This window comes from Squalius cephalus, assembly GCF_949319135.1.
Source record: "Squalius cephalus genome assembly, chromosome: 1".
Lineage (NCBI taxonomy): Eukaryota > Metazoa > Chordata > Actinopteri > Cypriniformes > Leuciscidae > Squalius > Squalius cephalus.
Window position 1 is genome coordinate 31,035,495 of NC_137122.1, and position 17,698 is coordinate 31,053,192.

The 17,698-nt window shown below is 39.3% G+C and overlaps 1 protein-coding gene across 2 annotated transcripts in view; it reads right to left on the reverse strand.

Moving 5' to 3' along the window:
• Positions 1-17,492, reverse strand: part of baiap3 (BAI1 associated protein 3) — a 54,294-nt gene extending 36,802 nt beyond the window's left edge. For both annotated transcript variants that reach the window (XM_079886990.1, XM_079886989.1), the window contains exons 1-2: positions 17,219-17,492; positions 5,931-6,092 (exon numbers count right to left, since the gene is read on the reverse strand). In XM_079886990.1, coding sequence (XP_079743116.1) covers positions 5,931-6,079 — 149 coding nt within the window. In that variant the 5' untranslated portion in view covers positions 6,080-6,092; positions 17,219-17,492. The remainder of the gene's footprint in view (positions 1-5,930; positions 6,093-17,218) is intronic.
• Positions 17,493-17,698: the final 206 nt, after the last annotated feature.

A 17,698-nucleotide genomic window follows, 5' to 3' on the forward strand; every position in this document is an offset into this window, starting at 1 on the left:
GGCTGTCGGGCTCGAGTGGAACCCTCCACTTCGCATCATAGTTGGCTGGTTGATATGGTGGATGCAGACAGGGTTCGGTTCCTGGACTCCCAAATTTCCCAGGTTGAGTTGTTCGGCGACGCGGCGGAGAACTGCACCCAACAGTTCTCTGCTGCTCAGGAGCAGATGGAGGAGGTCTGACACATCCTGCCCACTGCTGCCATCACCCTGTCGCTGGTGGTAGTTCCTCCACCTGCACGTCGCTGAGGGCGCCCCCCTGCCGCCGTTCAAGCTCCCACTGGGCCACCGCAGGAGCCTTCACTCAGGCCTCAGCAGAGAACTAGCCACAGGCAGGCCACCCAGCCTGTATCAGACGCTGCCAAACCAGGTGGCAAGAGCTCAGGGATGGAGTAGAGAGCTCTTGGAGATGGTCACCGATCCACTCCCTCCCCCCGGAGGAGGACCGGCAGGAGTCTATGTTTGTGTAGGTCTGATCCACCGCTGGCTCTCGTAAAGCGGAGCCAGCGGTACCTACATTTTCAAAGAAAGAGCAATTTCCTCTGTTCCTGAGTCCATAGAGGTTTAGACTGTTGGTGTGCGACCCTGTACAGCCTTGCAACCTTCAGCTACCTCTTGCTTCGCCAGCCAACAGTTCGGTGCGGTTCGAGGACCCGGTTTCGCCTTCTCACGCACTCTCTGGGGTCATCTAGAGACAGGTAAGAGTCGCACTACACACTCAGACCCTGTCTCGGGCCGCCTCTGGGCCTTTCGAGCTGGGTCCCTGTTTGTTGCCTGAAGGCTGTGGTATCCGTGGTATCCGTGGTTCCGCTGCTTCGCTCAGTTGTAGCACTACATGGTGCTCTTGGCTGATCCAGCGGTTCCCCTGTACCTAGACTCGACTTCTTTAGCTCTGCCGCTACCTAGAGACAAGTGTTTACAACTCAGACCCTGCTACAGGCCGCCTTCGGGCGTTCAAGTTACTACCCAGTACGTATTACTAATGCCCATCCCTATGAATGGTCTGCAGCGTGGGGCCTGAAGGATGCGTACTTCAGATATTCCTCTGAGCTACATTATAAGGTCAATAACCAATAAACTTGCAGCATAAAATTCATGAACACTTTTGTGTCTGTGCCTGGTTTTACATCTCCAATCAAAGCTTTTAAACCTTCCTGTGTTGTTATTACTTGAAAAGTGATTGCATGGGAGGCATGGATTATTAGAACTTCTGTGAGTTATACAAATGCAAGTGACACACACACACACACACACACACACACACACACACAAATAAGCACACTTATTTGGCCGACCACATTCATGTTGCTAGGAAACAGAGTTTTCCATGAAGCTTTTTATTATTTTAGCGATATTGTTTATTTTCATTATTCAGACTTCAATGGTTGTATCGGAGAGCAAAAAATGAAAAAAAGTAAATTATTTACTGACATATCACATTTGAATGTAGAAGCTTCCTGTCGACTGACATGAGAAAAAAATACAGCTTGGCACTTATGAATCAGATGAATGCCCAGCTGAATGAAATGTTAAGTATGCAATAATCATTCTTTGGTTAGGGAGACATTTAGAGACAAACCATTTGCAGAGTTCATGCAGAAAATAAAAGTAATGCTCACCCACACAACAGGAAATAAAATTCTGGATGGAGCTCATTACGTCTGATTCCATCCGGGCCCTTCAGGTCGTACTGCATGTGATTACACTAATTTCTAATGCTGCCGCCAATCAGCCGTATTTCTCATATTTTCCACAGTGTACTGAGGGTGCATCATAATACAAGATTTTTTTCTTAACCAGGTCATTTAGATGTTTGTCACAACTATATGAAAGTTACACATTGAGGCTCCTGCTGTTGTGTTTCTCACAACCAAGTGATTACTGTACATCAAGTAAACAACGAACATTCTCATTCTTATGGATGATTAAGAATGAAAAAATTTTAATCTATAATTTAACATTGTTGTTTAGTTTTTTGCAGTTTGTCACGTTCCAGACTGTCATTTCTCAATTTATTTGAGCAAACACGAAGGACATACTTATATAGAAGCACATGTAACACAGAAAAATGTGTAACACATATGCAATGATGTGATTCAATCAAAAGGATGTGGTGGAGAAACCCCCCACCTCTTCCTCCTTTTAAAGTGATGACAAATTGCCCTCTCTGTGTTTTAGTGTGAGATGCGGTCTGTGGTCAGCTTGACAATGCAAAATAAAATTTGCTGTAATGATCAGCTCACATTAGTGTGCATGATTAGATACTGCCAAGACAAAAAAAGCTATTACAAACTGTCTGATATAACCAATATAACCACATTTTATTCAACCCCATTTGTATTTTATTAAGCAGCCATTTTGTTTTTCTGGTGTTGCTAATACCAGCATTATCTAAAAATGATGCCAAACTATTTTTATTTTTTTTACAATTTGTATGATGGTGATGACATACCATGTATTTTACACACAAAATATAAGCATAATTGCATTAAATTATACAAATATAAATAATGACTGTAACACTTCAGTTTATGGTCAAATTCTCACTATTAACGTATTAGCATGCATATTACTAGGATATTGGCTGTTATACTTATAAAGCACATATTAGTGCCTTATTCTGCATGACCATATTCTACATCTTTTAATCCTACCCAATACCCAAACTTAACAACTACCTTACTAACTATTAATAAGCAGTAATTAGGAGTTCATTGAGACAAAAGTCATAGTTACTGGTTAGTTAATATTGAGAATTGGACCAAAATCTAAAGTGTGACCATAATGACAAAAGGTAACAAAACAGCTCTGAAACCTTATAAAAGTGGTGTCACTTTTTAAATAAGTAATAATATAGCAATATAACAGATCTCTTAAGAATCTGTGCCTTTTCAAACGTTTCCACAGATCTGTAGATCTTAAACCGGCTGTAATCAGGGTCACCAGTGATGTGAATAAGGAAGGGACGCTCTGCACAGCTTTGGATCATTTGCATAATATTAATGAGTGAGTATCTGGGTTACAGGTATTACTTCTCTTCGGCGCTAATGAAGGAGACAAACAGCTTCCTGAAAGCCTAATGATGGCAGTCATACAGCCCGAGGCAAATCACTACAAACTACGCAGTCTCATAGGATGCTGACTGAATCCTGTGTAGTCCAGCTGCTAGTTAACAATGGATGAACTGTGTTTATTGATTACTGCTAGTTACATCTGGCCAGCAATGACAGCAATCACCCTTGCATATGGTATAAATAACATTAGCGAAGAAGGGTACATCAAATGAAGTGCAAAACAATAATTTAGTTCAGTTCTGCACGTAACAGGTGTTTTGTCCCCTCCTAGACAGAAGAGGTGCAGTCATTAAAAATAAAGCAGCTCATATTTTAGGAGCAGCTGTGATAAACAGACGTGTTTGGTTGCTATAGAAACCTCAAGGTTCATATGCCCATCATTACGTTTGGCTTTGAAATCAGTCGAAAAGGAAATAAAAACAAGACAGACCGAGAGGACGGATGAAAAACAATCAACTTTGTTTACCTACAGCAGTGAACCCATTCACCATATACATGTCTTTGGACATGACTTTGATCAAATAGCAGAGAATGGTCATGTGACCCAAGACTAGCGTTGCCACCCGTCCCGGTTTTCCAGGGATTGTTCTCTTTTTTGAGAGAAATTTATATTCTTTCCCGGGACACGAATTTTTTTTATGAAAATGTACTTCTAAAGTAGAATTTCCTGGTTTCAAATTAAACCGTTTCCTTCTACTGTTACTGCAGAGCTGCCACACGCAATTGACACTTTTCACACGCTCTCACGCCACACATCCATTTTCTCACGCACAGAAAAATCGCGAAGCAAAGAGGACACGGAGACCGACAGACTAGACAGAGCAGGTTACTTATGATATAAAAAAAATCTCAGCTCTCAGATTCTGTCAATTTTATTACGAAATTCAAACAATAAACACCGTTTTGGCGTTTGTAAATGTGACGTGAAAGATCCCTAGCGGCACGTGAACCGATCATCTCTACTAGCTAATAGTAAATAAACACGAATGAACAATGTTAAAAGAAACAGTACAACTTACCGAAATGTATATTCATCATACATAATATCGATCAATCAGTGTTTTTCAACCGCGGAAAGGGTCAATAAAATCTTGTGTACCTAATATTTATCCAAATTAGTCAATTAAATCAAATCACAAGAATTGAACTGAATTGAAATCCTGAAATTTGTTTCAAGCAATAATAAAAAACATAGCTTACCAGAAATTGTACCATATAAACATTGTAACATGTTGTCACTAAACCTAATACAATTCAGTTTAGTTACTAAAATGTTTTGACAATCACAATACACTTATTGTGATGCAAGATTATTATTTTTTTACAGTTAAAAATTTCTGTTAAATATGAAGGAAAAACAGCGCTGGAAAATCATGCAAAAACAACCCCCCCCCCCCCCCCCCAAAAAAAAAAATCTGAGTGTCCAGGTTTTTCACAAATCAAAGGTGGCAACCCTACCCAAGACACAAGAAGTCACGTGCATGCTCAAAGTGATGCATTTACGGGTGTTTAGAGCAGTAACCATGTCCAGATAGGGTAGAAAAACATATTCTGTTCTTGTAGACATGGTGGAGCGCTGGAAAACATTTTAGTCATATCACATTTAAAGCCTCTGGATTCTTTGCATTTTCGTAAAGATCAGACTGACCTGCATTATCGTTCTTTTCTAACCACAGAGACCAAACCACTTTTATCTTTGCTGCCTGGAAATTGCCTTAAAAAACCCTGGCCTGAATGGAAAAGAAAAGGCCTTGTGATACCGCTTTGAGACAGAAAGGTAATTGTTGCATGATCCTCACAAAGGCCTTCTTGTACTGAATTGTTAACACCGATAAAATTGAAATGTGATAGAGCAAGGTGTCAAGATTGAGTCATTCTAAAAGCATGAATATACTATAAACGTAGTAGGCGTTCAAGAGCTAACTGAGTCACTGGCCTCTTCATGGACATCAGACATCCCACCATCTGTTAAGATCTGGGGGAAGTTAATAGATCAATACAAAACTCTAAACATTAAGAACATTGAAGCGATAGCCTCCGTTTGTTATTGTGTTGTATTAATCTCTGCTGTATCACTCTAAAAAATAATGTTGTTAAAGCGACCATGAAATTGAACTTTATGGGTGCAATTTCTTTCCCGTATTTTTTGAGACCGGTTGGGATAGGACATATTGAAGTGCTCGTCCTTTTCAACTCGCCTTTAGTTCACAAACCTGGTAAATCCACACTTGACAGGCTAATCATGGATGAAAACCACAAAGACATTTTCAAAATGAATAAACTTCAGCCGCTTCCTCAGTAACTAATTGGTGGTTGGGAAAGGAAATTAATCAACAAACCATGATCTGCTGCTGCTTCTAGTTAAAGGCAGATAGTAAATTATAAAATGTGCACACTACTGTTCAAAAGTCTGTGGTAAGTTACTTGTAAGTTATATATATATATATATTCTTTAGGAAGCTTGAACTATATATTGTAAACAGCACACACTCTAAAAAATGCTGGGTTGAACTTTGGTTCATATACGGACAAATTCAGCCGTTGGGTTACATTTTTAAATTACAATTTTAACCCAGCGTTTGGGTTTTTACATATTTGACCCAAAATTGGGTTAAAACAACCCAAAATTATTTAGAGTGTGCAATACATACAAAAACAAATTGAATTGATTTCATGGTTATTTGGATCAGAACTATTCTCTAGACTGGTGCATTAAAGCAGTGTTTTTCAATCATTGGCTGTGTTCCACTTCACTTTTAGACATTCTAAAGTAAATTATAATAAAGAAGTGTGTTAAGCAGTGTCAGGTTTTGAAAGCCTTTTCTTTTTTAAGAATGTGCTCTCATGGTTTAGACTCACCTGTGTACGACGGTGCCAGAGCGGCGTGCGAGCGTCGGGGGACTCCCTCCAGCGCTGGTGCTGGCCGGTGGCTCCCTCCTGGTCCTCAGGGACTGGCTCCTCTGCACCTGCCTGAGCACACTGCTCTTTAGATCCAGCAGTGTCGACATGCTTGTTCACTGTCTGCAAAAAATACCACACAATGCATCAGCTACGCCATAGGAGAGGAGGAAAGGTGACAGAATGAGGGGACGTGTGGGGCCATTATCAGAGAGCACTTCTCAGAAAGGCGGGAGCGGGTGAAACAATTAACCCAGCGTCCACCTCTCAGGCTGACCATTGGCTGTGCTCGCAACAGGCACGATGAGTAATTACAGGCATCATCCCTCCTTCTCCTAATCCAGTTATAAACACGCTTTGCATAGGGCACATGCGGCTGCTGTCCAGTGTTAATTGACGTACGTGTCAGGCACATTTGTCTTCAGCCACAGAAAGCGGTCATCTGTGTGAGAAGCGAAGCCTGCAATTACTCTCAATGTCAAGACGGCGGCAAATTTTTCACCCATCAGCTCAGATGTGGTGCAGATGGAGATTGTGAGAGTTCGGCAGAGGCTCTTAATACGGTTATGACTGGAACCACAGGCTTAAACTCAAGGCCCTTAACCTGAGGAGTCTTGAGAGGTGAGAACAGCTACTTCTGGGTACAGACTCACTGGGTATATGATTCACTAGTGAGCCACATTCAGTCACATCTTTGGGAAAAGCAACGGTTCTATTCAGAGAAAGAATCAAGGGGGGCGGGGGTTAGCGTAAGAGACTGACAGAATGAGTGAAGGAGAATAATTTTGATTGAGATGTCATATGCAGATGTACAAATAGTTCTTTCAGCTCATGACAGTTTTCCTTTGTCAAATCTCTAAATGTTACGAGGAGGAGTTCTGAAGCCCACTGTCATATCAGTTGTTTTCTATGCAATGACTCTATGTTTACTTGGAGATCTAGCGTGTCGCTGGTGCATTCATAATACTACATCGGCAGGTTTTTGTAGTAAAAGCTATATTTTTCAGAAGATTTAGCATTTTAAATCACCGTAGACTAGTTTGGACCAGTTTATATTGCAACACACATGCTGGTTGTTGTATTCCAGCTTGACCAAGTCTTGGACACGATCAGCCAAAACAGCATGAAGGTGCCTCAAAATGCCTTGTACTTGTGAAGAAGATGCAACAAACTGGTCATTTATGCTGGTTACAAGTTTAGCTAGTTCAGGCCATTTGCAGGGTTGTTTTGAATCGAACCCTGCAGGGGAAAAAAAAAAACATCTTAGCCTAAGGATTTTCAGTCCTGCTTCTGGTGGTGGATCACCTTCCTGCAGATTCCTGAAGACCTTGATTAGCTGGTTCAGATGTGTTTAATTGGGGCTGGAGCTAAACTTTCGATCAGACACCCCTACTAGCACGCCTCTTAAAGCCAGGGGAGTGAGGTTTACACGTACAGCTCTTACTAGCCTATATTTATATTTATATATTTCAAGCGAAATCGAAGAACGAACTGATGTGACTTCATTTCGGACTAAATCAGGCCGAGACAAAGTTCTTTTGGGAGTTTGAAACAGCTTGCCAAAGCAAACTTTTCTAAACACCTTCGCACTACCATTGGTCCATGGCGATTACGTAATAGGTAGGTGTGCACAGAGGCTCCGCCTTCTTTCACGTGGAAATCTTTTCTGGTTCATTTGGCCTGTGCAGTCGGTCAAGGTCAGACGTCCGTGATTGAAAACATGAACACATTGGAGAGCTGCTTTACAGTTGAAAATTAAGTTGTACTTCCGATGAAACGAGACACTGACACTGTTTTTCATGTTTAATATGGTAAAGCTGCTTGATTTTAAGCTATCTATTGTATAAAGTGATATATAAATAAGTGTGCCGTTACTTGACTGGAGTGCTGTAGAGCTCGTGCAAACGTCAACATCACTATGATCAGATGCTTTTCTTATGCTTTATTAAAGTACTTTTTCTGTTTTCTCAATTTTGTTGCGTGTTTATTTTGTTATTGAGAGGAAAGCGCATATTTACATATTCATCTAACCAATTGCTCTCAGCAGTGTAGCTGGAGTCAGATGTTCGATTACAGCAGCTGGTCACCCCCCTAAACATCACTCCCATCCAGGTTACGACACCAAATGTAACCGGTCCTATTAGACCCACTCCGAGCATGATTCGAACCGGGGTCTCCAGCGAGGCCAGAGGCGTGAGGTGTACATGAACAGCTCTAACTGGTCTGAGTCCATTACTTGAACACATCAAACTCATACATGCAGCTCGCTGCTAGAAGACGCCTGACAAATGAAAACAATGTCTTCCAAAACCGGCTTAAATTATCGAACATTTTTGAAAGCCTCTGACAGGTTGGAATTATAGTATACAACTAAAAATATTGGAGTCTGTTTCCATCATACCCAACATGATTTTCTGTGAAATATGTCAACTCAAATCTGCAAATTGGCTCTGACCTTTGACAATTAGCGTCAACTTGTGGTATAGTGGTATAGTGTATTCCAGCCTTTGGTCTGGGTTAAGATCATGTCTGGTTTCTCTCAGCTTGATTAATCCTGCAAGACATGAGGAGAGGGTGCGTTTGCTTTTCAGCTTCCTTTAATCTGACCAGATGTGCATTAAGAAATGTCAAAAGATGGGCCAAAGCAGTCTATCTGAGTCTCAGCACCTTTCTCGACTTCCTCCACAAAGCAGCTTCCACCAGTCGCTGTGCTGGATTCGAGCATAATGCGCATTGAAGGGCACGGCAGTGCATTCACCTGAATTCTCAGCTCTTACTGGTGGCAATTAGCACCAGGCCACTGAGCAGCTGCTTCCCAGGTGAACACATTTCAATTACGCAATCCGCCACCTGAATTGAATGTCACTCCATCGCAGTCATCAGCTCCCATGAAAGGCGAGAACTGACATGCTACCAAACACAAGACAACAGCTGCCAAGGGAGCGTTGCCATAGCCGAGAGCAGGAACATCGGCTCCTTCTCACCAGGTCATCCCCGCTAAGCCGCTGTCCCTCGCAAAGGCTCTTGGGCCACATGAATGACACCACTGCTCAATAGAGACGGTAAGCCTGGCAGTCAAAGGCTTCTCGGCTGGGGACGGAGGGGTCTCTATGGTAACGGTTGAGCAAGAGGAACCGTCAATGCAGGTACACAGGATTCAACAAAAGCTGCACAAATCATGCTCTTCTTTTGCTTATATCACCTTTTGTCAAGGCATTTAAGCTAGCAACAGTGACCAGAGGATTCTGGGAAAGATTCAACATCATCTTCTATTTCTAAACTCGCAAGTAAAAGTTAAGAGCGCCACCAGCAGATAAGCAATATTGCTGATATGCTTCTCTCCTCAGCTTCAGGTTTATCGATTTCAATTTCTCCAATTGCTACCAAATTGTTTTATTGATTTCATAATCTTCTTTTACATAGATTCCCACTCTCATTCATATACAAAGGCTGAACGGCAGCTTTTTCATATGGATTTTCATTCTCATTCATAGAGATGAGTTAACCTTCTGATCTTTGTCAAGCGAAATGAGGCAGGGCTGCTGTATAATGCTTTCGTTCAGTCTGACAAGCCTCACCAGTGCCTATTCCTCAACCTCCATTTATTTGTGGCAAATTCTTTCTGACAAGATATGCCATCCAAGGAAGACCTTTCAGACTACAATGAGGTTTTCCAGGTCAGTATGTATCTGTTTTATGTGAGATGTGAGCCTCCACTAGCCGTATGTCACCAAATAGACCATGTTGTATGATTCTGGCATCCTCAGATAGCAAATAAAGTTCTGTATTGCATTACTTTCTAGCTATTTCAACATAAATTGTATGTGCTGGGAAACTCTGCATGCTCTTTGACACTATTTCCTATTTATTTTATTGCTCTCTGCCAGGGCTGTCGCTAGTGGGGTGAAATGTGGTGACAATTATAGGGCCCCCGCTGCCCAGAAGGCCCCACAAAATCCAGCAGTTATACTCTATAGGCCCCTGTTGTATGAACAATTCTAATATTTATATTAGTTGTTTGCCTGAGATTTAAATGAAAACCACAAAAACATGCAATTTGGTTAAATATTTTTTCCAAATATCTGCTTCTCTTACCTCCCTAAAAATGGTTTAGTCCGATCTAAAGTATTTATTAATTGTTCAGCCAGTGACAAACATCAGATGGACCCAATAAAATTGTAAGTCCCGCCCCAGCTCGTGAACAGAACCAATCAGAGTTGAGGCGGCAGTGCCTGAAGTTAACAATAAAGTTGGTGGAAGAGCAGGAGACTGACTGACTGACTGAAAAATGTTGGGGAAACGAAAACATAAATCAGTGTACCAGAAACTCCTTGAAAAGAAGGAGAGGGAGGCCAGGAGAGTTGTTGAATCCCAGTCGATCAAGACGTTCTTAAAGACAGGTTGTATTGTTATTTCGCTGGGAATAAGAAAACTACCGTCCACAGCCTGCCGGGTACTGTCACTTTTCATTATCGGTGCGCACCACAATCGACTGAATGATTACGTGGTCAGAATCCCTGTCTTTTTACACTATTGTAAATAGAGTTAAAAAATTGACACGAGTCACAACGCATTGCATTATGCACCTGACCTGCCGACTGATGATGTATTTATTACATCAAGAAAACACGAATACAACACACTGCACTTGGATGAATATTTTTTAGCTTTATTTAATTTAATTTATTAGCTTTATTTAATAATATTACCAGTTCCATATGATCTTTATTAAAAAATAATATAATTAAATGATTTTGTTTGTAAAATTTGACTGCATTCTTGTCAATTTCTAAATGTTTACTTTTTGATTTATTAATTATTACAGAATGACTGAAAAAAAAAAAACATTATTTTGCTGTTACTTTTTTAAAATTGGTTTTATTATTATTTAACAATTTCTTGCTTTTTGTTAGTTTTTATTAGTTGTCATTTTTATATAAACATTTAACTTTTAAAATAAAGGTTTTACAACAAAATCACCATCTTCTGTTAGATGTGGGCCTCCATGCTCATCTATTGTACAGTATATGATATTGGTGGAGGGTGGTGGGGGCTCACATCAATATTTTTTCAGGGGGCCCCGAATCCTCTAGCTACGGCCCTGGTCTCTGCCCACTAATCCAACAGGAACACTGTTTTCATAATAATTTATGATGGCAGGCCCTGTGATTGTCATCGACGCAATCACTGCTCTCTTCTCAAACAATGAATGAATAAGCACTGGATAAGCACTGAGAGACGGCCCATAACCGTGTCTCCAGTATTTCATAAATTGAAGAAATGTCAAGTGTCTTTCTCATTATGAAGCTCTGAATGGTGGGGTAAAAGGTTACCTGTAAGGGTGGCAATTTTTTCACTTCAATAATGAAATGATATACAAGTATATTTAAATAATTTAACCTGCCTATAGCCAGAAACTAATCCAATCAAACCAGACCCACAATTCTTTCCCAAAACGTGTCATCTTTATTGGTTGTGTGGGTGTGGAATACCCTAAGCTTTTCTCATATTTTCAACCCGCTCTGTATTGTAATGTTTACTCGTTCTCCGTGTTACCTGGACCAAGAAATTCAGAGTTATTTGTAAGCAAAAGTCTGGAGGCAATGCCTCCATCGCACTACGACTGGATATGATTGGTTTGTGCGATAAATCCCGCCTCTTGTTTTCGTGCACGTTCGCGAATCGCTCTGAATAAATGAAATGATGGTAAGTAAACAACTCAGCCACTTAGACATCACCACTTTATGTCACATCAAAATCACACTTGAAATGGCCTGAAAACATGATGACTGTGGGGTTTTTTTTTATTGACAAATCAGTTTGGGAATATTAAAGGTACATCTCCGTGTCTGCAACAGACAGTGTTTCCCGAGCTTCATGATTGATGGAAATAAGTTCACAAATAAAATATATTGTTTAAATTGTTACTGCCTTTAGTTATTTTTTTGGAATAAATATAAAAATGTGTAAAATCAATAACTTGATGAGATTCATACTTGGTTTTAATAAATAGCACATTGATTACACAGGCCTAGTTAATGTAAAAGAAAAATACAAAATAGAATTGTATTTTTGTTTTTTGATGTAGTTTTTTTGACCAGGAAAAAGTGACAACATTAAGTGTAACTGGGACGTGAATTTACATTTGATTTATAAAAAAGATTTGAGAACTTTGCCTCGTCATTTCAGAACACCACTGCGTGCCATTGAAAAAAATATTATAATACTTTCCACAGAATGTCATTTAGCAGAAGCTTATTCGCATAAATAGACTTTAGACAGAGGTAGATTTCTAAATTGCTTCAGTATAATATAAGTCAAAAGAAACATATTTCTGGTTTGATGAGAATGAATTGGTACTTACTAGTTACTACTATTGCTGGGCTGTGGGGGTCCTAAGACAAAAAAGGTTAGGAAACGCTAATACAGGGCAGGTAACACAGGGGAGGAACCGGGGCACATATCATTACAATCTAGGAGTCGATAAGACCAATAATCCTCCAGGCTGTGATAAAGGTGTATGGGGCCATCAGGGGATCTATGCCAGCTTATTCCCCACTAGGCTATTTTCACAGAGCCAATCTGCAGTGTTGATCAACGTTAACGTCAAGCATAGTATCGCAGAGACGTTTCACAATTGGGATCGATCCGACTCGAAGACCCATTGGTCTCTCTGAAATGAAACTAAATAAGAATAGCTATAGTTCTTTGTCTGTCCAAGATGCATTTGAGATGTTTACAGGCATTTACACTCACCATGTGATGGAACAAATCAGATAGACATCCAGTGGCACAGTCTTTTACTCTGAGTGTGTTGTGTAACTGGTTGCTGAACAATGACAGCTAGTGAAATATTCGTCCAGTTCCAAAACCTAGTGAGCTACTTCGCTGCCTACATAGCAACTTGCCTCAAAGGCAGCATCCTATAATCATTATGGCACCTCAAATGATTTTAAAAACTCTCCACATAAGCCAAGCACTCACTACAAAGACAGAAAATGTCTCCCTGCGGGCACTAAAGGACTCCTATCATGGAGGTGTGCACACACTATACAAGTGATCGCTGACTAGGTGTGTAAATTGCAAGATCACATGATCCTTGAATACATTTGCTCGCATACAAACGGGATTGCTGATTCTTGACAATATGACAACAACAACATGCAGTCATCTCACAAGTCAGCTCAGTAGATGAACTTCAGCGGATGGCGTGCACTACGATATGTGACTTCTTGCTGCAAACCAGTCATCAGCTTAACTCAATCAAAATCTTTGAATCCAGCACAGGGTTTTTAGCTATTGGCAGCAAGACAAATAGCGATCTGTATAGGAGACTTGACGCACACAATTGATTTCAATAGAGTTTGACATTGTTGCTGAGGTAACACTGCACTATTCTTAAGGATAAATAATGCAAAGGACTGAAATCTTGAGTAAAATATTATAGAATGTTTTTTTTTATTACACATTTTTATTTAATTATTAATTATTTGTCCATTTGACTTTAAAAAATGGCATGTAGTGTCTTGCAAGTTGCCTTCATTTTCTATGAGGATAATTACATATCTGGCCGCCATTGGCCAATCATATACAAAGTTCTGTCATAAAACTCTATATGGCGCATGCTAATAGATCCTTAACTCAATCTGCTTGCAATCACATCATTCTCTATATGACACAGGTGATTGGTTCCTGCTGAATCAGTAGCCAATTAACTCACTGCTCATCCTTCTAATACTGGGTCAGCTTTCGCTGTAGCAGGACAGCACGCTTTCAGAAACCCTCCACCTTCCCCAGCTCCACCTGTATAGATCTGCTATGGGTAATTCATGTATGCTATATTGTACAGCTTACTTGCTCACAGCAACGTGTCGTGTGTTTATTGGCAGCAGCAAGTCCCGTACTTGCTCTGCAGCAGCAGCAGCAATAACAGCAACAGCAATAACCTACAGCAGCAGCAGCATAGCAGATCTATTCCGCCAAGACCAAACATATCAACTTTTTTTTTTTTTAATTGAATTATTTTATTTAATAAGTAGCCAAAGGATCCACACAATGCTGCACTGAAATTTGGGCAAAACAAGGCATCTTAGGAAGCAGCTTAATTTACGATGCTTAATTTTTGAAAAAAAAAAAAAGCAATTTAACTGGTTTTCTTTTGGATACTTTGTTATACAAAACTTAATTATGAACATTACACCATGATTCTACTTTTTGTCTACTGCTCTTTGTATACTGAAAATAACAGAAGTAAGATGATGGTTCAGTTTATGAGGAATTCTTTCCCCCATTGTCAGTCAATCTAGACAAAAAAAAAAAAAAAAAAACACCTGAGCACAGATGAGCACAGCAGATGAAAACCAGATGAGCACAGCAGATGAACGCAACGCATTTAATCAAGACAGTGGTATTAAAAGACCAAACTCAGGAACTTTGGAACACCATACAAATAAAGCGTACAGAAAAGCAATTGAGCACCGCGTTAAATTGTACGTTAAGCATTTTCCGCCCATAGAAAACCAAGAAAACACTTAATGAGGCTTAATGGACCACCAGTTAAAAAAAAAAAAAAAAAAACACACAATTCGTTATACATGATTAATAATACACAAGCAAGTTTATTTGCACTGAACACAAATTTGCTTTCTTTCGTCATATTCTGTGCTCATCTGCTTTTCTGTAGTATGCATTATTAGTATGGTGTTTCCTGAGTTTGATGATATCATTTATTTCTTTTAATATCAGTCAAATGCATTAAGCCATTAGCGTTTCAGAGCGTCAGGGACGTGGGTTTCGTGAAATCATCGCGTACAATAGAAGTCCCATTTCATTGGCTAGGCGCCAACCAATAAAACGGCTCCTTCATATTTTTATTTGACAGGTTTTCACATTGGAGCTGTGAGTATAAATGTTCACGTACAAGTACGAATATTTATTGTACAACTTCTCAAATTCACATCTACATGCTCTCGAGTTTTGCTACTCTTTTACCTTCATAATTATCTCTCACCCTCATGTCATTCCAGACACGTATGACTCTTTCTTCAGTAGAACAAAAAGCTTGACAAAGGCTGTTAAGCTCCATAACAAAAAAAGGAACTATATTTCCAGGCTTCTGCAACCATATGATAGTTTTGTGGTTCTCTGGTTCAACTCACTGACTTTTCAGTGAACAATGCCTTAAATTTCAATTTGTTCATCAACGCTTTACATGACTAGAATACAAGAATGATGCATCGTACGGTGCATTTTGGGACCTTATCAGGAATTATCACTATGGATTCTCATCATAATGAAATGAAGATTCTGCAACAATTATAGATTTGGAATGAGATCAGAGTGGGTAAATGATGACAAATTTCTTTCTTCTGGGGTGAACTATCACAATAAATACAATTAATACAGAAATTTTCCAGTTGTCAGGATGTGTAGTCCACTTCATAATATCATAGGAAATTTACCTTGTGATGCTTATTTCATGTGACAGAATAAAACAATAATATTACAGATTTATGTTAACATTTACGGTCAGGGTTTTAACAGGCTGTTAGAATAAGAGCGGAATACATTTAAGTACTCAAATCAACAGCAAATTTCAAGCGGCCTTTTTAAATTAGGCAGAAAACTGTCACTCTACTAAAGTGGAGCAGCTGATTATTGGGTAAAATAAAGGGTAAATGATGACGAGCCATCATGATTTTAGAGACTGATGAAAAATGGATGGACATTTGCAAGCCAACAGCTCTAATAAAATACAATCTAACTTCAAATCAAAGGAGCTCTTAAACTCCAAAGCAGCATCTGACAGCAACACATTAAAATACACAGTCGCTGCAAGAAAAGGAAAACAATTCCTCTTGTCTTTCTCTAGCTATACTGAGACGTTCACTGCAACTCACAGAAAGACAGATGAGAGAATGGAGTGCTGTCTTTCACCTGTGGCAGGAAGCTCTGCTCACATGTCTGCTCAAGCCCCCATTAAGAACAGCACAGATTTAAACTGTCAATCAGAGACCAAAGGGAAGTCTGCCGAGCTTTCACATTAAATTACACTGGGACAAGCTCATGTGTGAGCGAATGCGTCTCTATGGAAAAAGAAAGACGTATTTTCCATCTTGATACTTCAATCTTGTATACGATATTTCTGAATTCTCAACATTATATTAAGTGATGTTTACAATGAATACAAGAGACAAACACACATAAAATGTACATTTTAACATATCTAAATTATTTTCCACTCACATTCATTTCACTAAGATCATCAAAGTTGTTATTATACACTGTTACAAATTATGAACTCCACTCCATTTTGCCATTTAATTCTAAAGCTTTTTTTTTTTTTTTGCATTGAACTGAAAAGTTTTTGTACCATGTTTAAATAAATATACTAGACTTGATTTATAATTTGCTTCTTGGATTGTCAACCTTATCTTCTGTCTATATGTGTTGTTGTCTTGGAAACTAACTCCCTTGTGCACCATTGCACCATCAACACATTACGGGGGGTGGGGGGTAAAATAAAATGTTCGCATTGGGATGAACATACTTATTGGCATTCTAAGTTATCCAGACACAGGTCTTTCAACTATTCCTGCATTATTTCTACTCTTGGTTGCTAAAACCCACATGCATTTTACATTTCTGATCTGAAAAAAAAAAAAAAAAAAAAAAATTAGTGTGTGGAGCTGTTTTAGAATTCATTATAATTTACAATATGGACAATTGCATGTGATATGGAACAAAACTTAATTATGTAACTTAATTTTTTTTCATTGTCAGAAAAAAAAGCCTTTAAAAAAAGCTGCGCCCTCTGAAAGCTACTTTGCCAGTTGCCACCTATAACATATGTTGAGACATAGCTACAGGTATGCAACTACTATAAGACAAACACAGATCTGAAATAATCTGTAAAAAAAAAAAAAAGTAGCAACATTAAATCAAATGCTTACAAATTTTAAGCAATTCTTTAATGTAACTAAAACGCAATTCAGCCCCACAATAAGCCATTATGCAGACTAAAATACAAATATATTGCGATTTAGTTAAACAGAAATCCTGCAACAACATGAGGGAGGTATAAAGCAAGACTAAACAACATAAACACTGACTTATACTCACATAAAATAGATTAAGCTAGTAATATTTCCCGCTCATGCGAATTAGACTATACTTCCCCGTGTTAAATTAATGTTATAATTCAGGCAGCACAATGCACGTATAAATCCATATAAATGCGAGCATCTCACCTGTGGATTTCTCATTCACTGCTGTGCGATGCGCGCGCGACTGTTTCCGTGCGTCTCAGACTTTTCTTCTCCCATCGAAATCTACGCAACTGGTTGGTGGTATATCTCTTTAAGACGGGAGATGTCAACTAAGCAATAAACGTTAATTTGTCCTCATCTGATGACAGGAAAACGTTTTAATTTCTCCGAGACGTTTCCGTCTGCTCTCGTGCGCACCGGTATAATCCATATATGGTAAAGGGAAGTGCAAGACTACTTTGCATGCCTCGAGCTGTTGCTGAGGGGCTGTCAGCCGCTTTGCCAAGAAAGACCGTGTTTTATACTATTACAGCATAAGATCACATTTCACTGTTATGGGTATAGCATGTACTATAACATGGAATGCATATCAGAGACTTACATGCAAAAACAAAAGCATCAGGTAAAACCTACAGAAAGTGTGAATACAGCAAGTTAGCTGCTTTATATAGAGAATAATAT